This window comes from Trachurus japonicus, chromosome 6 (assembly GCF_045865225.1).
Source record: "Trachurus japonicus isolate A0001 chromosome 6, Traja_1.0".
NCBI lineage: Eukaryota > Metazoa > Chordata > Actinopteri > Carangiformes > Carangidae > Trachurus > Trachurus japonicus.
Window position 1 is genome coordinate 29,257,205 of NC_140912.1, and position 27,463 is coordinate 29,284,667.

At 41.4% G+C, this 27,463-nt stretch overlaps 1 protein-coding gene across 1 annotated transcript in view; it reads left to right on the forward strand.

Moving 5' to 3' along the window:
- cttnbp2 (cortactin binding protein 2) overlaps window positions 1–27,463 on the forward strand; it is a 102,068-nt gene that overhangs the window by 63,660 nt on the left and 10,945 nt on the right. The window contains exons 5-16 of the mRNA XM_085780152.1: window positions 1,933–2,032; window positions 4,738–4,891; window positions 7,304–7,531; window positions 10,119–10,236; window positions 11,288–11,599; window positions 17,316–17,411; window positions 20,247–20,326; window positions 21,725–21,811; window positions 23,561–23,660; window positions 25,294–25,464; window positions 25,980–26,152; window positions 27,152–27,330. Coding sequence (XP_085636278.1) covers window positions 1,933–2,032; window positions 4,738–4,891; window positions 7,304–7,531; window positions 10,119–10,236; window positions 11,288–11,599; window positions 17,316–17,411; window positions 20,247–20,326; window positions 21,725–21,811; window positions 23,561–23,660; window positions 25,294–25,464; window positions 25,980–26,152; window positions 27,152–27,330 — 1,798 coding nt within the window. The remainder of the gene's footprint in view (window positions 1–1,932; window positions 2,033–4,737; window positions 4,892–7,303; window positions 7,532–10,118; window positions 10,237–11,287; window positions 11,600–17,315; window positions 17,412–20,246; window positions 20,327–21,724; window positions 21,812–23,560; window positions 23,661–25,293; window positions 25,465–25,979; window positions 26,153–27,151; window positions 27,331–27,463) is intronic.

Below are 27,463 nucleotides of genomic sequence, written 5' to 3' on the forward strand. Positions count from 1 at the left end.
TAGACTGTAAAAAGAATGGACGTAGCGTCCGTGACGTCACCCATTGGTTTTGGGGAGTCGTTTTTGTGACTCAAATATGGCGGCCTGAACAGCGCCATGTTGGATTGGCCGGCCGAGAACCCGCCCACTGGCCTCGAAGCAGCTGTCCACGGAGCTGCTCAGACCTGTCACTCAACGTTTCCGCGCCCTGATTGGCCAGAATTTTAACCTAATAACAGTAAAACTGTAGAGTTAAAAAAAAATTCACCCCCCTCAGAGTGTGTGCGGGGGTAGAAACTATCGATTGAGACGAAAAAACGTTCTGACACCAGGCTTTTAACATGTTTACTGAGGATGTAAAGTCGGCGATTTTAACATGGGGGTCTATGGGGAATGCTCCCTTCTGACACCAGCCCCCAGAGGAATTCGAGGGGATTGCAGTTTTTTGAACGCGGAAGTGAGCTTCACTTCTCAGACCGACAACTGCCCCCTTGGTCCACACACACAAACACACACACACACACACACACATAACTGACCTTAGTACGACTCCCTCCACCTCCTCTGCCTCCATCATTGTTTCTCCATGCAAACACCACGTTTCCAAAAAAAGAACACACAGATGTTTAAAGGTTTGAAACCATGTGCTGTTAGGAGGTTGATGTGCAAACATGAAAGACCACAAAGCTTCACACAAATTACAGAGTAATGTGTCATCTCAGCAAACAGAAACAGAGGATTGATGTAGTAGGCTTAGGCTAGTGAGTGTTTTTCCTCATGGGCTCTTAGTGCCGGCTGTGTAGCTTGTATTTTTCACGTTGAAAACATGAAACTATTTTTGTACATGTGCAGTGGAGAGAGCTGAAGCCCCTGTGCCTGTGCTCTCCACTTCTGGTTCAGCTCTCAGTGAAGGCCTACTGTAGATGCATTGCTCTCCGTTAAGCTGCAGTATTTTAATGGAGTTTCCTGTTCCTGTTGTGTAATATTTTTTAAAAAGAAAGAAAAAGGTCATTTAACAGATTAAACCCCACCGCTTTGTTTATTTTGAAAAGTAACGTCCCATATTTGAATCAACCGCTGGCTACTCACTGTTACTGACCGGAAATGATCGATGGGGAAATGGACGACGCACCTGACGGCCGTTTACGTCTTTACGTCGGACAACGGCTGGAAACATGTTGTTTGTTTTCCTGGCTGTTCCCGCGATGTGTGTCTTGATGGTTAGTAAAAAGAAAAAGTCTTGCGCGACATCAAATTAAATCGACGTCGTGTCTTTGATCTTCGGTCGTTGTTTTCACAAGTTTGAAAATACGTTGATGGTCTCGGTCACTAGTCTCTGCCCTTTCGCGAATCGCGATAGAGCCAAAATGGCGGCCGTTGGAGCTGAGGCGTCCAAAGCTTGACCGTTACCAAAGTGACCATTATTGAATATCTTTGCCGTTACTAGTGCAACATTCGGGTACTTGTAGCAGAGACGTTCTTGTAGTGTCCTTTTGCATTTAGCCAGGCAGAAACGTCCGTTTTTTTATTTATTCAGTCCGTTTGGGAAACATAAACAACAGCGCCTGCTCTGTGTAGCTAAGACTCATGGGAAATGCAGTGCTGAGGCAAGTGTCGCCCTCTGTGAAATGGTGTTTGATAATGATGACAGCGTTTGTAACTGTGTGATTTTTAGGAACACAGTACTGTATCTACTACACACCACTTGCAGTATCCATGGCAACAAGATTGGCCGGTTGCTAAGCTCTGCTCTGCCACTGTACAGTTGTATGTTTGTGGATATTTCCTCTGAGATGTAGTAGTTTTTGATTTTTATTATTATTTTATTAATGATAGTGTTTTATTAATTGTGTTGGCTCACGTCTGCTGTTACAGATTTTCATTCATGTTTAATGGTTGTAAAAGAGCATAATCATCATCCTCTTCCTCATCTTCCCTGTGTTTCTCTGTCAGAGTGTGTGAAGCTGCTGCTGTTTTCTGGATCGCCTGCTGATGTTTTGGATGAAAATGGATTCACATCTTTACACTTTGCTGCCGCCCACGGCCACAGCGGGTGAGTCCACACAGGTTTATCCCGACCTGCCACACACACACAAACACATTATATTATCATTATTATTATTAGTATCCCATATTACATTACACAGCAGACATCAATCTCTTGGTTCACAGTTTTTATCAAGAAAAAAATTGTCACGGTACTGTAAACATATGTTGAATAAAGTGCTGAAACAAAAACTGGGACATTGCATTTCCCATACTGCAGTCGCTGTGATTCAGCAGCAGTGTGCAAAATATACAGTATATTTGTATATTTGATAGAAAGAAAAAAAAACTAACTCAAGACAGAAACAAAAAGTGGGACAACAAAAGAACGCAACAAGTAACAACAGGTGCATTTAGTGTCTAAGTTTTGAAATATGTTGGTTCAGAGATCAGACAATCCTTTTCCAAACCATGAGAGAGATGAACCAAACGATTAGTTGATTGTGTCTATAAAATGTCAATAAGAGTGTCATTGCTTGCTGTGTTTAATCACCCATTAAAGATATTTAATTGACAGTGATGTAAAACCTGGGAAATCCTGACATTTTAGAGGTTTGGATTTAGCGTTTTACCCCAATAAGTGACACATAATCAACAATGAGTTTGCTCTTTGATTAATAACCTGTTTTAATACTGATTTTGACCATTGTGGACACTTACTGTATCTATCATCTAACAGCTTTAGTCCAGTTCTTGGACATGGTACATGAGTACATGTATTTTCTATAGATGACTCATTACACATATTTCGCTGTGAGACACAGACACAGCTGGAATCTCCCATGTGTGAAATCTGACCAGCAGGCCCATGCCTGTAACCACGCTGGCCTTTTTTTTTTCTTTTTTCTTTTTTTTCTTGCGGTACCATAAAGCAAATGCCAGCATGTCTGCCTTGTACTGTCACAGCACTGGTTTAAAAAACCGACGGCTCTGTGCGTGGCCTTACTACAGCGCAGACTTGTCAGCTCCGCATCACTCCCGGATCTAATAAATGAGGTGGTTTCCCCACTGCAAAAAATAAACCCCAGCGCGTTTCAGCGTTTAAATCCGGTCCGTCTGCCCTTCATGTTTCTGCTAATCAGTGGTTTCTCCTCCTCAAACATCACAACCCGGCTCGCTGCATTAATTATTCACAACCAGGGACACATCTGCTGCTCCTGCACTACATTCACTGTCACTTCTGATCATTCACATTGATCCTGATCTGGCGCTGGGATGAATCCCAAACTCCCAGCCAAAAGAGAGAGAACCACAGTGTGTGTGTGTGTGTCTCTGCGTGTGTCTGTGTGTGTGTGTGTGTGTGTATATGTGTGTGCGTGCATGCTTGCCAGAAAAACACGATGCCCAGGACCAGCTGGGGAATGTGCAGTGCTGTAATATCTGATCACAGTGTTATTTATAGAGTAGGGATATCCAAAGGCACGCTGACATATTCACACACATGCACACACACACACACACTCACACCCAGGGTTTATTTTATGGGGTTAACTTGGTTTTTCAGCGGTTGTGACTCAGTGGCTGGGTGTTAGCGGAGGGATCAGATGATCCGGTCTCTGTGTCACTCGCTGCTGCTGCTGCTGCAGGCTGAGTGATGTCTTCCCTTGTCTCTGAACAGGTGGCGCGCATAGTCTGAACTCCTCATCGTGTGTGTGTGTGTGTGTATGTTGATTCGTTGCCCTCATTTCTCAGTCGAGGAGGTATGCGTATTAGCATATACAGGGACAGGTGTGTGTGTGTGTGTGTGTGTGTGTGTGTGTGTAAAGCATGGTCACATGTGATAATACATTTTGCTTCCTGGAGCCGCTTTATATTCATATGTAATAGATGTTTGTGGCCTAAACCAATATCAACACAGTAATATAAATCAGATGTTAATGTTGGTTCTGTACAGGAACATAAAGTGATTTTCAAATTAAGCTGTTAACACAAAATGCAGCAAATGTATGACACTTAATTTCCTATAAATGAAGGTCAAATATTTATAGACCTTCACCTCATAAAACATTTACAGCTGCACTTCTGCTGCACCTCTGTTTCTTTGCTGTTGCTGATACACGACTAAACCATCTTTATCTTTGTCCTAACACTAGATTATTCTTTGAATTCAGTAAAATGTGTTTGTGTTTATATGATAATAAGTTAAAGGAGACATATTCTGCCCCCTTTCCACAAATTAAAATAGTTCCCAGGTGTCTTAAAGACATATCTGTGACATGCTTTGGTCAAAATACCCCAAGGATCAAACATCACAGCTCTTTTCATCCTCTCAAAACAGCCCTGTTCAGAACGGCTGGTTTTCTGTGTCTGTCCCTCTACTGGTACCAGGTAGGGGGGGTTATTACATCACTGGAGGACAACTGAGGGAACAGCTCATTAAACCACATGGATTTCAACCTAGGGAGCCTGAAAATTACAGATTTTTTTTGTCAATTCTCACATTTTGGGGGCCAGAAGGCAGGACAAACACCCAAATATATGTTAAAGAGCCTTCAAACAGTGATATTTCCATAATATGGCCCCTTTAAAGCAGAGCTATTGATGACTGAAAAGCTGCCTGTCCTTCTAAAAACACAAAGCATCATTGACCAGTGTAGTGGACAGACTTCAGTGTCCTGCTGCTGCTGCTTAATACTGTCTATGGGTTAATACAGTATGGATGTGTTTACATGTCCCCTCTGTAACCTGTGTCCCTCCCTCCCCCTCTTCCAGCTGTGTGGAGGCGCTGCTGGCTGCAGGAGCTGCTGTGGATGCTGCGGCGGCGTCGGGGGGACAGACGTCCCTCTTTCTGGCCTGTGAAGCTGGACGACTGGACTGTGTCCGAGTCCTGCTGAGCGCCGGGGCCGACCGCTCGCGCACCTCCGCGGTGAGTCTCTGGGTAACAGACGTACAGATACAGAACTGCAGGACGATTAAACAGCAGGAAATCTACATTATTGATTTAATGTAGTAGCTGATACATGATCATAATTGCAGAGTTTTATATTTGCAACACTTCAGCTCTTTATTTATGTGTAAATCAGTCTTAACATCTTAATAAATGGCATCTGTTGAGTCATTTAAGAGAGTCTTTAACTTAAAATTCATAAAAAATTTGACTTTTTGATTAATATCAATGATAAAAAGTCACTGACGTGTAAATCTACCAGTGTTCCCTCCTTTTGTTTGTAGTTTTCAGATTCAGTGATTTAAATTCAGCGTCAAGAGTTTCTCACACTCTCATCTGTCTGTTGGTCTGAATTGGTGGTTGTGAGCTCATTAATGTATGGGCTTCCTGGATCTCCATGGCAACCATAGGGGGCCGTTAGGTTGCCGTGGCAGCATGTGACGAGCCCCCCGCCCCCCCCCACTATATTTAGTTACCTGCTTTGTTCTACATTTAGCCTCCCTTGGCTTCCCTGCTGAGCCACGGAGCTGCCAGAGTCTCTATGGCACATCCGACCTCTTCCTCAGCACGGAGGTATTTTTAGACGGCAGAAAATGTTGGCCAGTGTGTTGGCTCCACCGTAATGATTTAACATGGAGGAGGAGGAGCTCCGAGTACAGTGTGAATGTGCAGTACGTACAGTCAGGACCGATGGTTTACTAGACCCATTTACTGGTGTTTATAGTGGAAATGATTAAAAACGGTCATTAAATTATTTCTGAAAGCAAAAAAAACCTTTTAAATTCACTGGTTCCTGCTTCTTTTTAGGACGTTTTTTCGTGGTTGAACAAAATCAATCAGTTAAATATGTCACTTTTTGCTCTGGTCAAGAACAGTCAGACCAATATTTATCAAACAAGCAATTAATAATTTAACAAAAATCATATTAAGACCCAGTATAAACCTGCATGAGGCCTTTCTTTACCTTTCTTGACTGATTATCTGAGCAAAAATCTCATCAGTTCCACTTTGCACAAACATGAGGTCATTCATTCAATTTATTTTATTTTAATGTTTATTTTGCAGGGACGATACATGCAACATTGCCACAAAGAATGAAAAATGCGATGCATACAAGACGTCTAGCTTCAGCTAATTTGCAGTCTTTGTCGCTAGATGTGGATACAGTTTTCGGTTGATCAGCTATCTTGATAATCAATTAATTGGTTTTGGTGTTTTTCAGACTTATTGATGAGATCCATGATATTTATAAAAAATGAAATACCGATATTGTGTCAATAAAACAGATATGATGTGATTTCCCTTTCTTAGACTCTTATTTAAAGCAGAAGTGAGCGGAATATTTGTGTTAATATAAGTCTTAAATAGTTATATCTTCCGACAGCAATCACTTACATAGAGTGTTTGGTCTGAAACACGGGTCTGTCAGTCACTCTGCTCTGCTGTAAGCCGAGGAGAAAACTTTCCTTGTATCCTACAACCTTTATCCAATGAGGAGAGAGAACGACATAAAGGGGCGGTCCTCTCTGTGTGTGCAGCCAAGGGATGCGCGTGAATGTGGTGACGTAGGGACGAGGGCGGGGACTGCTAACTCCATCGCCAAAAAGACTGGATCGCTTACTTCTAATTAATTTGCCAAAAAGACATTTATGATAATTGATCATCAATAATTATCTGGTAAATATCTTATATGGCAACAGCTGCATTAAAAATAATTTTAAAATATATAATTTTAGTTTGATTTCTGATACCGTAAATTGAACATGATGCTGTAAAATATCAAACAGTTTCTGTCATTGGAAAAGGAATTTAAAGCAGAAGTAAGTGATATATTTGTGTTAATCTAAGTCTTAAATAGTTATATCTTCCGACAGCAATCACTTACATAGAGTGTTTGGTCTGAAACACGGGTCTGTCAGTTACTCTGCTCTGCTCTGAGCCGAGGAGAAAACATTTATCGTATCCTACAGTTTTTATCCAATGAGGAGAGAGAACGGCATGCAGGGCTGTGTGTGCAGCCAAGGAACGCCGTGAATGTGGTGACGTAGGGACGAGGACTGTTATGGTGCGTTCAAGGAAACTCGTAACTCGCGTTTTTCCGACCTGTGAAGTGGTACCAGTTCGATCTGGTACGAGTTCACGGGTCGGAAGTTACGAGTGGCCGTTATAGTGACTTTCACAGGTAAAACAGGTCGGAAAAACACGAGTGGGTTGCCTGGAACGCTACAAAGTCGTAAGTTGTGACTTGAAGCTGTAATTTACGGTTTCAAAAGCCTGCCTGGAACGCAGCATTAGCCAAAACCACCGGATCGCTTACTTCTGCTTTAACTTTTAACACTTTTATTTAACCCGCCGCTCTCTCTCCCTCTCTCTCTCTCTCTCTCCGTGTAGGACGGCTGCACGCCTCTCCACGCGGCGGTGCGCTCGGGACACGTGGACACGCTGCGTCTCCTCCTCCTCTGCCACGCTCCTCCTCCTCCTCCTCCTCCTCAGGGCGACCCCCCCACCGTGACCTCTGACCCCCGCGTGGGCACGCTGGCGCTGCCGGCCGCCCTGCTGAACCGAGCCAACAGCGACGGCTGGACGGCAGCGCACATGGCGGCCGCGCTGGGCCTCAAGGTGAGGAGGAAGGAGACGCCGAATCATTTCATTTCATTTCGATTTATTTCATTCATGGTTTACATTCTCACGTGGTTGCACATATTTACATAATGTAGCTACACATTTTCACCATGAATGAAAAGGAGCAGGATGAAGAAAACTTATAGTACCTGCCCCTCTCTGTTGTTACATTGGCTTACTTCAACACCAATATTATACTCTGTTTCAAAATATTAAGAATGATGAAACATAGTAATGACAAGAAAACAACAAAATAACGGTAAACATCACTCGTCACCTCTATCTTTTCTTTTTTTTCCCTTCTTTTTCTCTTTCTTCTTTTTTGTAGATGCTTATCTTTTCTTTTTTTAAACATTTTCTTAAACTGAGACATACTTGTACAACTTTTCAATTCCTTGCTTTGTGAATGCCATACTTTTACACCTGCAACAGAAATACACATTTGTTTTAAGCTTAGCCTTGCAAAGGTATGTTTAAAATCAAGCTTCAGTGTGTTGTCCCCTTCCTCCAATTTAAACAAGCTTTGTAAATGTTCTGGTAATGATCTGTTCTTTGCTTTAAACATTATTTTTAGGGTCTGTAATTCTATTATACCGGCCATTTTCAACAAACAGAAATGCAGAAATAAAAAATCTATTTGAGGGATCTCTATTACCTGCCTCATCATCACGTGGTCGAAGTGAATGAATGAATGAATGAATGAATGAATGAATGAATGAAGGAAGTGGCTGTTGTAAACACAGATACACACTTCTACAACTACAACCGGCTTCAGCTCGTCGTTTCAGCTTCAGGCCAAAATGTGACAAGAAAATGGTTGACCAATTTTCCAGTCATGGAAAAAAAAATCAAATGTCCTATAAAAGCTTGAGTTGTCCTGGAAAATTATTGACCACATCAGCTACTAGAGCTCTATTTGTCGTTTTCAGACCTCACTAAGGATTTATTTACTAAAAAAAAGTGCCTATTGAGGAAACTAGAGACTTTGAGTTGATGAGTGTTTCCAGTATTGGACCCCATGTTTGTGTTGTTCTATGATAAATTCAATAGCATGTACTGTAAGAGATTATTGCATAACTTAGAGCCATTAAACTGCACATCTTTAAATCAGACTTCTGGGGCTGGGAGAGAAAGAAACATAGAAACAAAAATGTACAAAATAAGGTACAGCTGTCGAAAAGAACACTTCTCCAAAGCATGAACGGGACAGAGGATGTATAATAACATGTCTGCCCTGGAAAATGATTGGGGTTCAACACCTTGTTGCCAGCTGAAACATAATCATCCATGCAGTAATTATCCAATGGGAAGCTCTGACATTTTAGTTTAGTTATATCCAGGTGGTGACTTTTTGTTTTGGACGAGCAGTGTATAAAGCAGAGTACTTATTGATGCAGTACATGCTTTAACTCATTGAGTGCCAGACCTTTTATAAAATGGTCAGTGCCAGGTGCCAGCGTTTTGGGGCATTCTGAGTAATATGTCAAGACCCAGAGAGTATTTTGTACTATGACTCTGAAAACACCAAACAGCTCAAAGGAAAGAGGAGACTCTCTATTTAACTAGGGAAAAAAACATTTGTTTGTACCTTGTTCCATTCTTGATTTATCTTAAGTTGAATAGAGCCTGGTTGCACCAAAAAGACCACTTTTTTTCTAGAAAGCTGAGAAAAATGCATTTTTGTGAAAGAGAGTCTCTCAAGAAAAACAGTGATTTATCCGTTTTAATTTTGGCTTCAAAAACATGTAAGACGTCTGAAAATTTCATTTCACATGTTTTTTCATTGTACAAAAAAAAAAACTAAAATACAACAAGTAGGAGTCTTACTCTGCAGAGTGATGCCTGCTCTCCTACTCCTCCTGCAGTTGCTGCCCCCTCACCCTCTCCTAACCCCCTCCTCCCCCCTCCCCTCACCCCCTCTCTGCCCCTCCCCTCTCCTCCTTCTCCTCCTGCTCCTCCTGCTTCATCCCCTCGTCTCTGAAGGAGGGAGGGAGACGTCGTGGCGTCTTCAGCCTCTCTGCTGGACGCGGCCGCGGCAGCGACGCACCGCGCTGATCTCTCGGTTCGTCGTCACGTCGGTTAGACAGCAGCTGGTGAAACTGACTCCGCGATCCGCTTTCGCTTCGGCATTTCGGTGCTGATCATCTAGATCAGTTTACCTTTCCTGCCTCCTCTGATCACTTCATGCTGGAGCTATGCTAATAGCACCGTGGCTAAGCTTTCCTCCAGCTCCACGTTCGTTTTCCTCTAGAAATAGAAACTTTTCCCAACTTTTTTATCTCTGTACCGATCGCGCTCGTCTTCTCCTTCCTCTTCACTTCTTGCTCTGATCTACAGTCTTCTTCGTTCTACACATCCCAGAAGCCCCAAAATTACTCACAGTGTGCGCAACAGCGTGCATTTGACATACGTCAATGGCACTCAAGCGTTGGATTTTGATTGACGTATACGTCAATGGCACTCAATGAGTTAATAATGCACAAGAGTTGTCGTTGCAGAAATGCTGTACATGTGGTTGCACAAACGATTTGTATTCACACAGGACAAATAACAAGGTTTTCTTTGTGTGTGTGTGTGTGTGTAGGAGTGTCTGGAGGTGCTGTGCAGCCACAGTGAGCAGGACATCGAGAGGAGAGACAAGTGCAATCGCACCATTCATGACGTGGCGACTGATGACTGCAAAGATCTACTTGAAAACCTCCGTGAGTGGCGTCCTGTGTGAGTGTGTGTCCGTCCGTCTGTCCGTCTGTCTGTATGTGTGTTTGTGTTTGCAACCTGGGTCGTGTTTTGTGGTTTTATCTAGGGATGTGAGGGAGAAAAGATAGGTTAAAAGACAGTAGCAAATATACACAATATCTGTGAGGATCCCCATTAGCTGTGCTCTAGGCACTGGTTCTCAAAGCCGGGTCCAGGGGTCCCTAAGAGGATTGAAGGGGGTCCCCAACTTTTTCTTGAAATTTTACCACTTTTTTCTAGAATTTTTTAACTTTCTTTTTTTTTAGATTTATTTTATTTAATCTTTTTTAGAAATTTTAACACTTTTTCTAGAATTTTTTTAAAAACGTTTTTTTGTGTGAAATTTTAACACTTATCCTAGAATTTTTTAAAAACTTTTTTATTTTTTTGAAATTAGAACACTTTTTCTAGAATTTTTTTTTTTTTTTTTTTTTTAACTTTTTTTACCACTTTTTTCCCAGAAAATTCTCTACAATATTTCCAAAAATTCACACCAGTGGCCCTAATTTGAACGTACATTGACTAAGAAAGTAATGTTCTTCAGTCTCAGAACAAATATTTGTGTATTTCTGGAGTCTGCTTCAAAATTTTGTCCAATGGGGATCCGTGGTCTAATTTGTGTCAATTTAGGGACCCTTGATGTAAAAAAGAAACCACTGTCCTAGAGCATCGCTAGTCTCACTGGGGTCCACATTTAAAAACAGTAGTAGTACATTTACAATCATGACATGAATAAGACAAGTCAACAAAAACTTAGATTAAATCTTTACAATAGGTATGAATCATCATCCTAAAGCAAATAACATATATTAGACACTTATATACACTTGCCCATTGTTTTTTAACAGTACAAAAAGGAAACACACTGTGATGTTGACTACATTTATAATGTGTTACGGTCTGGGCTGATGATGGGAGGAGGATTCGGTATTTTATCACAGATGGCATCATAGTTTTAATCACTATCACTGGTTTGGGAACATGTGAATTTGCTGAAAGTAGTTCCTGTTTCCTCAGACTCGTACCGGGTCGTGGTGCGTCTCCAGAGTTCAGCCGGAGGAGGAGGAGGAGGAGGCACGGCGTCCATGTGTCCTGTGGAGGCGCTGGAGGAGGAGGTGAAGGGCGGGGGCTCGGGCAGCCAGCTGCTGCTGCTGTGCCGGGTGACGGTGGAGCGGTCGACGCGCTGGGCTCAGCTCGCCTCCGCCCTCGGCCACGCCTTCACCTCCCACCTCCAGACCGTGTGCGGAGGAGACGCTCAGACCGCCAGGGAGGAGGCGCCGCGGCCGCCGCTCGGCCTCGGGCCCAACAGCATCTCCTCTCTCCTTATAGGTACGGACACATTTTAATTTTTCTTATTTCTCACCTCCCTTTTCTGTTACACTGCAAAAACTCAACATCTTTCCAAGAATATTTGTCCCTTTTCTTGTCAAAATGTCTCATTTCTAGTCAAAACTAATCTCTTTCCACTTAGAATTAGACTCATCATCTAAAAATTAACTTGTTTTTAAATAATTTCACTTGTTTCAAACAAATTCAATTCACTTGAAATGAGTAGAAAAATCATAAGAGAGAAAAACTTGCTCCAATATCAGATTTTTCTACTTATTTCAAGTAAAAAATAGGCTTAAAAGAAGTAAAATTTGTCTAAAAACAAGCTACTTTTTATGTGATGAGTCTTATTTTTAAGTATAATTAGATTTGTTTTGACTAGAAATGACATTTTGACTAGAAATAAGACAAATATTCTTAGTAAGATTTTGAGTTTTTGCAGTGTATGTATTTTGTTGTGTTTGTATTGTGTTTTTTACTCCCAGAATTTCATTATCAGTCCTCTTTACCTCTTTTATATCCATCCCCCCCATGCATCCCTCCTTCCCTACACACCTCCCTCATACTCTCTTTTCTAATAATCCCTCTCTCTTACCTTTTTCTTCAAGTTTTCCTCCTTCACCTTCTGGTTTACGTTGCCAGGCCCTGTGCTTGTAATCCTTGTTATCTTCTTAAATTCATTGACTGTGGTTTATAGAGGATTATTTCAGGGCGTGTAAGGAAGCCTGCAGTGGACAATATAGGAGGTCCACATCTGGTTTTGCCTTCTGTGTGTGGTGTATTTTAGCCAAACAGGTACACATTTTTGAGTCATTGTGAAGTTTAAAAACACAAAAGTTATGAATTTTAAAAGCATAAAATACTAATAGACTAAATTATTGTTGTATTCAGACATTCAGACTGTAGTTTATTGCTCAGTTTATCGTTAAATTACCAATTCTGTCAAGATTTTCATCTGTTGTTGTGTTTATTATTACTAGAGGTTGTAATAAATCCTCTAAGCAGCCTAAACGCTACAGTGACTCAGTATTAAAAAAAAGTGACGAGTCATTCTTCTGACCGGGTTAGCCTGCTGACCCCAGTAAAAGAAAACAAATAATAGAAATGGAGCAAAAACAAGTAGGAACTGGAGAGAGATGTTGAAGCACTTAGACATAACATACAAATAGCTTCTAAGTAAGTTAAGTAAACATACAAACATACAAATAGCTTCTTTAAACATTTCAATAGATATTTCTCTAAGTAAGTTAAGTAAACTGTAAATGCTAACAAATATCTTATCTTAACTAATTAAACTAACTACAATAAAAGCTAGAAAGACCTTATTTGCTCGCAATTATGTCAGATATTAAAAGGCTAGTTTGGAAGTAAGCGAAGAAACCAAAGATAACAAAGACAAAACCAACCCTTTGGCAGCTTTTTATCATGTGTAATGTGAAATACTGTAAAGAAAATGACCTAGAATATAGTATATTATATATATATATATATATATATATATATATTATAAATGAATAATGTAGCTGCTGTTTCGCAGTAGCAGCACAGTTCAGTGTTTTCTGAGGTGAATTACAGCCTCACTAACTTCATTTTTTTTTATATTCGTCATCATCTTCTTCTTCTTCTCAGATCATTTCAGGGTCAGTTCCTCTAAATCCAATCAGAAACACATTTTCTCTGCTGCTCTAAGGGAGTGAATACATGCTCAGTAATCCATCCGTTGGTATTTGTTTGGCCGAGCGTCACACACACACACACACAAACACACAATACTGTTGTTTCTCTTCCTCTTCTTCCTCTTCTTTGAACTGTTGAATAATTAATCCGTTGGAACAGAGTGAATACGTACTGTAGCTCCTGTCTTTCTGTTTTTCCCGGTGATCGAGTGTCGTCAGCGTGCGGTCGGTCTCGGATTACATGCGTGTTAGAATAGAAGGCCGGCCTGAGGCTGATGATAAAATAGGAAATCGATGTCTTCAGCCTCACATGACGAAGAAGACCACTGCTTCCTCTCTTCTTCCTCCTTCTCCTTCTCCTTCTTCTCTGTCGTTACATCTCTCCATGTCACACATTTTTACGATGTTTCTGTCTTTATATGCAACGAAGGGAAGAGCGTGGTCTGTTCTGGTGTGTGTGTGTGTTTTGGGGATAATGATGAAAGCGAGCACGAGCAGAGGAGGAATGCATAATGGATGAGAGGGGGAGGAGGAGGAAGGGAGGGATGGAGGGATGGAGGGAGGAATCGAGGGGAGAAAGATGCCAATTTAGGAGAAGCGCTCCGTCCTGCGTGACGTTGGGGATCAAAGTGCCGACGTGCCGACGCTCTTTGGTGTCTGGTTTTTTGTGTGTCTGTCTGCACCTCACACACGTCCCGTTTCTGCTTTGTTGAGACTCACACAGTTTTAACGGCAGCGCTCTCAGTGCTTTTACTCCCTGATAAATTACATTAATTATTCTATTAGTGAAATATGACACAACAGCTTTGATGTCTAACTTTGGAGCCCGTCCAAGAAGGAGACAAAACATAAACCATAAAGTCTATAAATAGTCTGTTGAGGCAATGGAAAATGAATTGAAAACCGTTTTTGAACATTAATAAATCATAACTCCGCTGGTTACAGCTCCGTTCAAGGTCCATCGGTTTATAAATGTATGAATAAGTGATATAACTGAGGAAGTAGTTTACCAGATTAATCAGAGTCTATGAAGTTAAGCTCATCAATGATCAAAATAACAGTTAATGGATTAATTCTTCAGGCAAAAATGTAAAAACTAGACATTTTCCACAATTTTTCTGCCATTTTATAGACGACCAGTTGATACAAGGAGCTAAAGTTGGTGAATTGTGAGGTTTAAAATTAGACTGGACGTCCAATTAGTGGAGAAAAACCCTCCACCTTCTCCCCTGACTGAGTTCTTCTCTTTAAGTGCAGCGATAGTCTGATGACTTGTGCGATCGCTGTGTGTGTGTGTGTGTGTGTCAGCACCAGGGAATTAAACCCACACTCCTCAAAGTTCAACTACTTCACTGAGCTGCTTTAAATCATCTGTCTGAGTCTGAAACTGAACTGTCATGAGCTCCTCGGTCCCACAGCCCTTTTTATTTTTTTATTTCCCCAACGTCACAGTACCAGAGTTTTCTAATGGAAATAAATGATACAAACTGCTTTTTAAAAACTTGTCCATATAAACTGTCTCACAGGTCAGAGGGACAATATTTTGTGAGTGTGTTAGTTGCCTGTCCATTTCCTATTTACCGCCTTCGTCTTCCTTGTATTTGCCGTGTATATTGGCTTATAGTAAATACAAAGAGACGCTGTAGTCATGGTTTTTTATGAAGCTTCACTATAGATAACAACAGGTTTTGTGTTTTGTTTATTTTTTCCACTTTTTTCTATTTATCTATAATTATATGAATGGAAATTTACAAAGAATGTAACACTAGTGAGATGCGATACCACTGATGTTCATTCTGATCCGATCCCAAATAAAACCAAAGTTAGTATTGCCAATACTAATACTGATACCGATGCATTTTACAAAAGCTTCATGTATGAAGAGTGGAGGAAACAAAAAAAACAGACAGTTTCTAATTATAGTTTTGCAATGACACTAAAACACAGACTACCTTTTCTTTGGTTTAGTTTTAATTGTCAGCGGCAATAAAACACTGAAAAATAGACATTAAATGCAAGGGTGCAACCATGGTATGTGGGAAAGTGCATTTCCCACAATTCTATGGCATTATTATATGAAAATTTGCTAATCAGTGCGTAGTTTTGAGGACTACATTGACCATTTGAATTCACATTTAAAGGAATAGTCTGAAATTTCTCTGAGGTAGCAGCGAATAAATCACAGGTTATCTTTCTTATTCTTTCATTAGAAACAACAACATCTTTCAAGAATAACATCCAAACTTTAATCCTCCTGCTCTCATTAGGTCTATAAATTGAGACGCATGGATTCATTTAATTTACACAACCATAGTTCGTCTCAGAGGTGGAGGCAGATGTAGTCCCTTCCAACCGGCAGGAATAGGTTCTATAAATAGCAAAATAACAGTCTATTGTCATAAAAAATAGTTGTTAACCCCAGATTAGTGCAGACTGGTGATAGTATCGATCCACACATCACTATGTAACACCAGTTTCTGACTGTCACAGGATTAGAGATGTGGATTTTATTTTGTTTTGATATTGGGAACATTATGAAAGTTACGCCAAATTTTGTGGTATTTAAAAATGACTTGAAGATTCACCTTCAGTCCTGGAAGAAAGCTTACAATATGTATTGATTATCTCGTCATAAACTTGAAGTTAATTTGATTTATATTTAGATATCTATTTGTATTTCCTTTTTCTTTCCTCCTTGTTTTTGTTTTCTCTCAACATGCTGCTTGTGTAAATCATTGTGTACAGTTATTGTACGACTTCTATGACGTCGCTGATCAAACCTTTAGCGGTTTCTTCTGATCATGGGATGACGCTGGAGTGTTTTCCTCGTCTCAGACAGAGACAGAGACAGAGAGAGAGACAGTAGACAGACGATAAACAGCGTGTCGCCTCTTGTCACACTCGTGTTTCTGGTTGCCAGGCAGCACAGATGAAAGCACCGACTGTTTTGTCACTTGTGTGTTCAAGTGCTTCTGGGAAACGTAGGAAAGAAAAAGAAACACTTCTGTGCCCGATGATGATGATTAAAAAAGAAAAGGAGCTGAAATATGAACGTGGAGCTGCAGAGTGGGACGTGTGGAGGTTTTTACTCTAATCAGCTCAGCAGCTCCTGCACTTCATCATCCGTCCTAATGTGATGTGTATGCGCTGTAATTGGATCCTGGGAGAGAAGAAGAAGAAGCAGTTTCTCCTCCTGCCTCATATATTGTGCAGGAGAAAGTCTTTATTTGTTTTTTTTTGTTGCTTTTATAGACAAATATTGAATCTTTTACTGTGTTTCATCTGAAAAATGCTTCGGTTGTAGACGATGCAGCTCCGGCAGAAACAGACCTGAGTGTGTATGTGTGTGTAGTTATTACAGCATATAGATATGGAAATGATGGAAATTGTTGTTATTTTTTTTGTTTTTTATGCTTTTTTTATACTTTATACAGGACATGTAGATCTATTATGTTTATGATTACTACTTGTTGTTGTTGTGGTGTGTGTTTGACCTCTGCTCTGCAAAAACTCCAAATCTTACCAAGAATATTTGTCCTTTTTCTAGGCAGAATGTCATTTCTGGTCAAAACAAATCTCATTATACCTCAAATAAGACATCTCACATAAAAAGCAGCTTGTTTTTAGACACTTTTGTTTATTTCTTTCAAGCATATTTTCACTTGAAATAAGTAGAAAAATCTGATATTGGAGCAAATTTTTCTTTCTTATAACAAGCACAAAAAACTTGCTTTCACTGGCAGGTTTTTCTACTTATTTCAAGTGAAAATTAGTTTGAAACAAGTGAAAATTATCTAAAAACAAGTTAATTTTTAGGTGGTGAATGGAAAGAGATGATTTTTGACTAGAAATTAGACATTTTGACAAGAAATAAGACAGATATTCTTGGAAAGATTTTGAGTTTTTGCAGTGTGGACTCATTTACACTGTGTACAACAATGTGTGTGTGTGTGTGTGTGTGTGTGTGTGTGTGTGTGTGTGTGTGTGAGACCCAGTTTAACATTCATACCATGTCTCCGTCTCTGTCTCTGCTCCTCCAGGAGACACCGAGTGGTTGCCAGGTCAGGAGCTGCCTCTATCCCCCTGGGACCTGGTCAGAAAGCCGCTCAGCCAGCGCATCACCGTCCGCCTCAAAGGTACCAAACTGGCAGCCCATATATACTACGTGTGTGTTTGTGTGTGTGTTTGTGTGTGTTTGCAGCCTCCGAGGAGCCAAAAACCCCAGAATCAGAGCTTCTTTTACTGATAGAAAATGCCATTTGGTGGATGAAAGAGCCTGAACAAATCAGTTTGGATGTGTTTGTAGCGTGGGCAGCAGCCGAGGCGCCGCAGAGCCGAGCCCCTCGCTGCAGGAGGCCGAGTCTGAACCGGGGCAGCGCTACAGACGAGCTGCTCTCACTTTACACACGTTCAGTCTGTAGCTACATGACCGTCACTCAGGGTCAGCGCCTCTCTGCTTTTTATGATTGTGTATTTAAGGCGACTTCACAGAGAAAAACTAGAGTAATAAAGTGGACTGGACGTGATACCTGCACCAGAAATTATAAAATACAAACATGTAAATATGTAGGAGATCCACAGCTAAGTAAAATAACTTGGACATCCAAAATGTAAAATATCTGAACAGTGAAGCCCAGATACAATGATATATGATGATAAATTCTAACAAATGGTCATCATTTAGTAGTTTCAGGAATAATATATAACTTTATTATGATTGTGTTATATTGCATAATGGTTTAGGGATGAATGGTAGCTCTTTTTTTCCCCATCAATACAGATAACATCTTTAATAATTTATTATATGCACACAGAAAGGCTGAGATGTAGTGAGTTAAGATGAATTTATTAACATTACAGCTCTGCCTCTGACTTAACACAATAATATACTGTAACTGACATCACTACTGTCGTACAACAAAGACAAGAACAGTTATGAATCCTTCAAAAATCAGTATTTATTATTGTTTCTAATCAACTGATGGACTGAAAATGAGTGAAATCAAGGCAACGTTGTCTGATTATACAGTAACTGGCTCTAGTGAACAACTTGATAAAATGCCATTATCTGACTCATCTCTGTGTTTTTTCGGGCTGATATTTATCTGCACTGGTGGTTATCATGCCTCCCTTTTATGGTTGTGTAACTGCAGCATCATGATTGTTTAATGACAGAATCATAACGTCACTGCTCAAAATGAATTATTATTGGAAAGGATAGATAACTGAGATGAAAGATCAAACTACCTGCACAGCTCATAGTCCTTTTAATAAAGATGGAGAGAAACATTAAACCAAATCAAATCAACCTCCGCCTGCTGTAACACACTGATCCACTGTGAGACTGATCCGTTGTGTGATCCGAGGAGGAGAAGAGAAACTGAATCTAAATGAGAGAGATTTAAACGTTAAAAAAAAAACCCCAACATGGCAGCAGCAGCTTCTTCTCACAGAAACAGTGTGAATGAGTGTGGATGAGTCAGAGCAGCAGACGAGTGGAACCATCTTGTTTATTCTCTGCCTCCGTTTCCTTCACTGTGTTTCTCATCTGAGTGAGTGAAGGGACGGAAAGAAAAAAAAAAAGAAACAAGCCTGAACAATGGTTTGTTGGCAGCGTGAAAGAATCAGGATGAGCAGCGTGTCCGTCCCTCCTCCTCTTCACTCCATCATCACTCAGTTTTCTCTCTCTCGTTGTCTTTCTGCTCATTTTCACTCAGAAGACGTCTCTGAAAGAGAGCAAAGCCGTGTGTGTGTGTGTGTTTATACAGTAGGTGTGTGTGTGTGTGTGTGTGTGTGTGTGTGTGTGTGTGTGTGTGTGTGTGTGTGTGTGTGTGTGTGTGTGTGTGTGTGTGTGTGTGTGTGTGTGTGTGTGTGTGTGTGTGTGTGTGTGTGTGTGTGTGTGTGTGTGTGAGAAGTCCTGACTCAGAGGTCCGTATCGACCGGCCTCTCCGTCCTCCCCGACGTCCCCGTCGTCAGCGCTGAGCCAGGAAACTGTTTCAGCAGCTTCTGCTTTATTCAGCTCAGATAAACTCATTATTATAGCAACAGAAATGTGACGAGACGGTTTTAAAGGGATAGTTCAACATTTTGGCAAATTGGCCCATTGCCATAATCCCTATAGTCATAGCAGTAGGTTTGTTGTTACCTTTAATTGTTGGTGCAAGCTATTTTTAGAACGGCGGAGCAGAGCCGTGAGCTGCTCAGAGCTACGCTACGGAGGCTCATGGGATTTCTTGGTTTCCCTCATCAAACTCATCAAATACACAATCCAACAACTCCACAACGCTCTGGTGGACAAGTTGTGACCTGCACATTCACCACAGGACATTACCAGACAGAGTTGTTTTAGAGGTAAATTCATGCAAAACCGCTGATGCGCGTTGCCTTCAGGGACAGTTTTTCATCAACCAGTCTCTGCATTTCCCTCTAAAACAACTCTGTCTGGTAACGTTGTGTTATTATCTCATAGCGTGGTGAATGTGCAGGTCACAACTTGTCCACCAAAGCGTTTTGCGGAGTTGTTGGATTGTGTATTTGATGAGTTTGATGAGGGAAACCAAGAAATCCCATGAGCCTCCATACTGTAGCGTAGCTCTGAGCAGCTCACGGCTCTGCTCCGCCGTTCTAAAAACAGCTTGCACCGACAATTAAAGGTAACAAACCTACTGCTATGACTATAGGGATTATGGCAATGGGCCAATTTGCCAAAATGTTGAACTATCCCTTCAAATAAAGATGTTTCATTATCATTGTGACTCATCGTATAAGGTAAGTTGTGTTTACGTGTCTCCACGCTGAGCCGTCGACCTCTCTGACCTGGAGCTGCTGAGGTGAGGCGTTAGTGAACAGAGGGCACCTTCAGTGTCGTCCACTCCGCTGTGATGTAACGGGAGGAGGTGAAGCGAGCGGCGAGCAGCATCTGACAGCGAGCGCGTTAAGCTGAGGATTCTGTTTGTGTGTGTTTCTGACAGGTCTGTCTGAGGCGTGTCTCGATGAGTTGGCTCTGGAGTCTCTCTTCCCGCTGCCGCTGCTGCACAACTACGTCCGCCTGGTACCGACACACACACACACACACACACACACACACACTCATTCAAAAACACACACACACACACACACAAAGCAGTGTGAGGGATTGAAGGATTAGAAGAATAAGACGTTGAAAAATAGGGAGGAAACCAGAAGACTGCAGCGAGAAGAGAGAGAGAGGAGGTGATGCACAGATGAAAGGAAAGAGAAAGAGGGAGGATTAGAGCTGAGTGTTCAACAGCTGCAGCGCCCCCTGCTGGAGGAGTCAGGAGGAGACCAGAGGGGAAGATCATGCATAAAAAAGAGCAGATTGAAAACTTTATTTATTAATAATGATGATTAAAAACAATGATAACCTTATTTATAAAGGAGAGATGTAGTGATTGAGGGAAGACAAACATCGTGCCTCAGTCTAAATGTGCACATGGACACTCACTAACACAATAAAAAGCAATAAAAAGTGTGATTTGAAGACAATAAAATGGCCACATCACATTAAAAATGTAAAGTCTGTAAAAATGAGTTTTAACAAGTGAGAAGTGACTGATTCAGATCATCTCATCGAACAGGTCGAGGAAAAGTTCAGTCACTTTTAGATTTAAGTCTCAAATCATCAAATCAAATGAACTTTATTTGTCGCGCAAGGGAGATTTGTCTTGGGCAAGTAGCGCCGTAACAACTGCCTTGTACATACAATACATACATAGTATTACATACACAATACGTACAATACATACACACCAGAATATGCAACAGTAACGATGGCAAACAGTTTTAAAAACAGTGAAGGACAGTGAGCATCAGGGCAGTTTGATGAAGACGAACTGTTCATGACAGATGTTGACAGAAGTTGAGTCAACAAGCTTTAGTTTAAATCCAGCGACACAGAGTTTCACAGCTCAGACTGTTATATAATTAATGAATGAATCCACTTCATACTTAACATCCGTTTAATGATATCCTCCATTTAATCTATTAGACGTCACAGATGTGTGGAGCTGGAACAGATTCAACATGTTTCATGTCTGTGAAGCTCATGTCATAGGAATAATGTAATAATAATGTAATCACATCGATCAAATCACATTATTTACTGTGAATCTGAATTATCACACTGTTAATTTCTTCATTCATCATCATTTATTATTATATGTAATTGTATATAGTATGTATATATAGGAGTTTATACAGATGTTTATAACAAAGACAGAGCTTTTCATTATCACAGCTGATGGTGTGTGTGTGTGTGTGTGTGTGTGTGTGTGTGTGTGTGTGTGTGTGTGTGTGTGTGTGTGTGTGTGTGTGTGTGTGTGTGTGTGTGTGTGTGTGTGTGTGTGTGTGTGTGTGTGTGTGTGTGTGTGTGTGTGTGTGTGTGTGTGTGTGTGTGTGTGTGTGTGTGTGTGTGTGTGTGTGTGCCCAGGTGGAACAGTACGGAAACCTCATCTTCCACGGCCTCGAAGGAAGCTGTCAGGAGTACATCGCCAACCTGGTGGCTCGCTGCATCAAGGTGAGTCCAGCTGCCGCCAGATGTTGATGTAGAGGTTTAACAACAACTTAAGTGTCCAACATCTTCTTTCCAAATTTGTCGCACCGCTGTTATCCTGAGAAATAAAATACAAACGTTACAGTCGAGAATAAAACCTCTGTGTCTGCTGAAGGGTTGAACATCCCTGGATGTCTTTGTAATGTTACGCTTATGTCACAACCTGTCATACCGGACTACAGTGGCCCTTAATAATAACACTTTTTTTTGTGTAACTTTATTGCAAACAAATGAATGTACAAAACAGTAAGGCAAAGAGTACATTGGTTCAAAGAAATTCAACAAGAACAGACACTATATTGATGAGATGAAACCTTGATAAAAAATAAATACATATACGTATATACATAAGATATAAGGGCATGACATAAAATAAATAAACAGACAAAAAAGAAAATACATACACTTTAAGTAAAGTAGATAAATTAGAATTAAAAGGTTGATTTAATAACTGTTACGCTTCATTAGTCAGATCCTTTTCGAACACTGAATATCTTTGGAAAGTTTGGAGTTCATGAAGACGGGTGGGATCTTTAGATATTTGGCTTTATGAATAAAGAATTTGGATAACATCAGTGAAACATTTATCGTTAAGTCCAATTGTTCGTCTTTTGATATAACGCCAAAACCTTAAAGGGATAGTTCAACATTTTGGCAAATTGGCCCATTGCCATAATCCCTATAGTCATAGCAGTAGGTTCGTTACCTTTAATTGTCGGTGCAAGCTATTTTTTAGAACTTTATTTCTTGGTTTCCCTCATCAAACTCATCAAATACACAATCCAACAACTCCAAAACGCTCTGGTGGACAAGTTGTGACCTGCACATTCACCACGCTATGAGATAATAACACAACGTTACCAGACAGAGTTGTTTTAGAGGGAAAGACCCTTTTTATTAAATAATACCTCCAGTAGAATAACATTTCTCCACCTTAAACCCCCTCTTCTCCTCGCTGTGTATAATATATATTTTTTATCAGTACTCCCAGATATCCCCCCCCCGAGCCTCCGCATGTAAAAAAAAATCAAAGGTTTATTTATTTATTTTTGCAATTTCATTCACGGCACCAAATCAAAAGCTGCACGACACGAGATGAAAGGTCAGGAGATCTCCACCGGACACGAGTCTGACGCGTTGCCGTTGCACCGTGTGATGCAACGAACCAGGAGAAAACACTGATCTGTTACATCACCGATGAGACTCACCGCAGCTCCGACTCCCGTCACATCCGCTCTGTTTCTACATCTTATTAAGGAACAAGGAGCTGAAGCTGCTGTTCCCGCATCATGAACCTGTTACGTTACGTTATGAGGAGGATTTCCTGCAGCACCACAGTGTGTAGTAGTAGCAGTAGCTGTTACCTGGTTGTGTAACACCACAGTGTGTAGTAGTAGCTGTTACCTGGTTGTGTAACACCACAGTGTGTAGTAGTAGCTGTTGTTACCTGGTTGTGTAACACCACAGTGTGTAGTAGTAGTAGTTGTTACCTGGTTGTGTAACAGGAAGCTCCGTCTCAGCAGCTGGATCTCAGCCCGTCTGCTCATTGACATTCTCGCCTCTGCTCCGTTTCTACACAGTCGTCGTAGTAGTAGTAGTAGATTTCCTTTGTTTCCATGACAACGTGCTCCCCTTCTTATCTTCGTGTCGCTCCGCTCTTCCTCCCTCCCTCCTCCTCCCTCTCTTCTCTCTTCTCTCTCCATCTCCCTCCAGTCCAAGCAGGAGGCCGGGGGGCTCGGCTGTGACGTGGTGCGGGTGGAGGTGGACGAGAGTCTGACCAAAGAGCAGCTGCTGGAGACGTTCATCAACTGTGGTAACAACACACACACACACACACACACACACACACACACTGAGTATCCCGATTATGATCAACCAGGTAAAAAAACTCACTTACTCTTTTCCCAGAGTAACCTGGCCAAGACGGCAGCACAAAAGCAGAATGGTTACACCAGACACAAATAAAATACGATCACACATTACAGGAAAACAAGAGTGGTATTACATGATTACACAATGCAATCACAAGATCTGATTGAGCTCATTTCCCTGTGTTTTATAAGTGACTTGAATTCTCCCAGAGTTACAAGATGTGTCAATTTCAAGTCCTTCTGCACATCGTTCCAGGTAGACGCTGGGGCAGAAAATTTTAAAGCCCTTTTGCCCAGTTCCGTTCTGACTCTCGGGAACCTGCATCTGTATAATGTCCAAAGAACAAAGGCCATATAGGCTGAGGTTTCTACCCGTGTGTAAACACAAACATGTAGGCAAAAGTCCAAGAATTGATTTACTGTATAAATAAAAGTCAGCCAGTGAGAGAGTCTACGAACATACAAAGATGGACGATGTGCGACGGCATGTAGGGAACAGTGATGTACACGATAGCTGCAACCAGTAATAAAACTGCAAAGCACAGTGATATACAGTATCCAATTTCTACTGATCAGGAGCGTTCATAAAAAGCAGGTCTCCGTAGTCCAACGAGGATAAAACAGTTGTGGTGATCAAGTGTTTTCTGACTCGCAATGAAAAACATGATTCAAAGGGATAGTTCAACATTTTGGCAAATTGGCCCATTGCCATAATCCCTATAGCCATAGCAGTAGGTTCGTTACCTTTAATTGTCGGTGCAAGCTATTTTTAGAACGGTGGAGCAGAGCTGCGAGCTGCTCAGAGCTACGCTACAGAGCCTCATGGGATTTCTTGGTTTCCCTCATCAAACTCATCAAATACACAATCCAATAACTCCACAACGCTCTGGTGGACAAGTTGTGACCTGCACATTCACCACGCTATGAGATAATAACACAACGTTAGAGACAGAGTTGTTTTAGAGGTAAATTCATGCAAAACCGCTGATGCGCGTTGCGTTTAGGGACAGTTTTTCAGCAAGCAGACTCTGTATTTACCCTGTATTTACCTCTAAAGCAACTCTGTCTGGTAACGTTGTGTTATTATCTCATAGCGTGGTGAATGTGCAGGTCACAACTTGTCCACCAGAGCGTTGTGGAGTTGTTGGATTGTGTATTTGATGAGTTTGATGAGGGAAACCAAGAAATCCCATTAGCCTCCGTAGTGTAGCTCTGAGCAGCTCGCGGCTCTGCTCCGCGGCTCTAAAAATAGCTTGCAACGACAATTAAAGGTAACGAACCTACTGCTATATGACTATAGGGATTATGGCAATGGGCCAATTTGCCAAAATGTTGAACTATCCCTTTAATCAATACGTTGATCAGCAACCGTGACTTTCTTTTTATTTGGGTTTGGGAAGAGGAAAGTCACTACACTAGGCTACATCCTGGAAAACCAGCACATAACCGGGATGAACTCAAGTCCGTGTAAACACACTGACTGTCATGTTGCTGCTGCCTGATGAATCCTCCTGATCCTTCTTCTCCTCCCTCTCTCTCCCTCTCTCTCTCCCTCTCTCTCTCCCTCCGTCTCAGGCTTCCTGGTGCCGGCCGGCGTCCCGGCTGGTCTGACCAGTCTGAGCGGTCGCTGTGTGGTGGTGCTGCTGGAGGGGCTGGAGAAGGCCTCGTCGCTGCCCGGGCTGCTGGGAGATCTCTGCCACAGTCTGGACAGCAGGGGCTCCGCCTCCCCGCTGCTGCTCAACAACGGTGAGAACTCAGACACCGACCGCAGGACGGCACGTAGAATGATATTTCTGGAAAAGTCGTAGATCGTGGGTGTCAAACTTATACACATACGCCACAATTTGATCTCAAGTGGGCCGGACCAGTAAAATAAAAGCATGTTAACCTTTAGATAAGAAGAACTTTGAACTTTTCCCTTTGTTTTAGTGCATTATTAAGATGTAAACATTAATGTTTAATTTAATGAACCCTCCTTTTACAAAACATTATGAACAAATTGCAAATTCTGCAATTTCAATAATATTATGCCTCTTCTGTCTTCTGTGTAATCTTCACACTTGGCAAATTCATCCTGAGGGCTGATTGGACCCTCTGCCGGGCCGGTTTTGACCCGCGGGCCGCATGTTTGACATAGATAAATCAGATTAAATGTTTTTTACAACTTTATTTTTATTGGTTTGGTATCTGTTATACAATGACAGCACACTCTGTACAATAAAGTAAATGCACAAGTTGACTGACATTTCTTCATCGTTCAGGTCCGCACTGTTTCTGCGAGGGCAGCTTCCTGATCGGCACGTTGTCGAAGCCCCGCCTCCAGGGATCGGAGCTCCGCCTCCAGCAGCACTTCCGCTGGGTGACTCTGCGCTGGGACCAGGAGCCGCTGCACGGCCTTCTGGGAAGGCACCTCCGCAGGAAGCTGCTCCACAAGGTCAGACACACGTTTTCACTGAATATGAAACTGATGTTATCTCCCTCCAAATGAGCTAGTACAGATGTTTTAATGCAGATGTGTTAACAGGTGTTGAATGAGGTAATAGTAGTAGTAGTAGTAAAAACAGGTGCATCTCAGTAAACTAGAAAAATCATGGAAAAGTTTATTTGTGTCAGTAATTCAATTCAGAAAGTGAAACTAATACATTAAACAGATCCATTACACACGGAATGAAACATTTCATCTCTTTATTTATTTGATTTCTTTCAATTGTAATTCTTACATTTAATGAAAACCTAAAATTCAGTACAGTGGAAACCGCTTATAGTGATCACGGATATAGTAATCAACTGCTTATATGGATCAAAAGGCTTGGGACAGAATCATTTCTATACAAATACTGTTTAAATAATTTGTTTATAGTAATCAAGAAATCCACTTACAGTGTTCATTTTTGGTCTTTTTATGAATGAAAACATGTGCAAAAACAATTTTAAAACTACTGTAGGTGTATTTAATTTATTTCTTACTCCCATGATTCCTTGCTGGACGTCTGCTTCTGCTGCTAGCTAACGTAAATGAGTCGACACCGGGCGCAAAACACCGGACTGTTCACTATAAGCCGTTTCCACTGTATCTTAAAAAATCTGAATATTACAGAAGACCAGTTTTAAAAAAGCATTTTTAATTTTATGTTGGCCTTCTGAAACGTTATGTCCATCTATATGCACTCAATACTGTTTGACTGTTTTAAACTACTTGTAATGAAATCTTCCATAATATTCAAATTAATTGAGGTGCGCCTGTATATAAACAGTTATTTTTGAGTCTAACGTTCATAAACCAAATACAAAATAATGTGTATTTTAGCTTCAGTCAGTATTTCTAATGTATTAAATCTGATCCAGCTGCAGCTCAGAGATGAACATGAACTTTAATGATCACATAAATTTGTCGTCTGTCTGATGAGTTTCTACCTCTGGTGTCTCCCTGCAGACGGGCTGCGGCGTGTGGACGGCCGACGGCGTGATGGAGCGCACGGTGCAGTGGGTGAGCCAGGTGTGGCAGCAGCTCAACGCCTGTCTGTCCCGGCTGGGGACGCACGAGGCCGCGCTCGGCCCGCAGCTCTTCCTGTCCTGCCCGCTGGTCCACGGCAACACGCAGGCCGTCGTCAGGTGTGTGTGTGTGTGTGTGAGAGGTTTCTTTTTTTTTATCAGGGAGAAACATACAAAGTCATTTCAGTACCATTACACACATCAACAAAAACATGTATTTCAGGGTTCTTACGGATCCTTAAAAAGTCTTAAA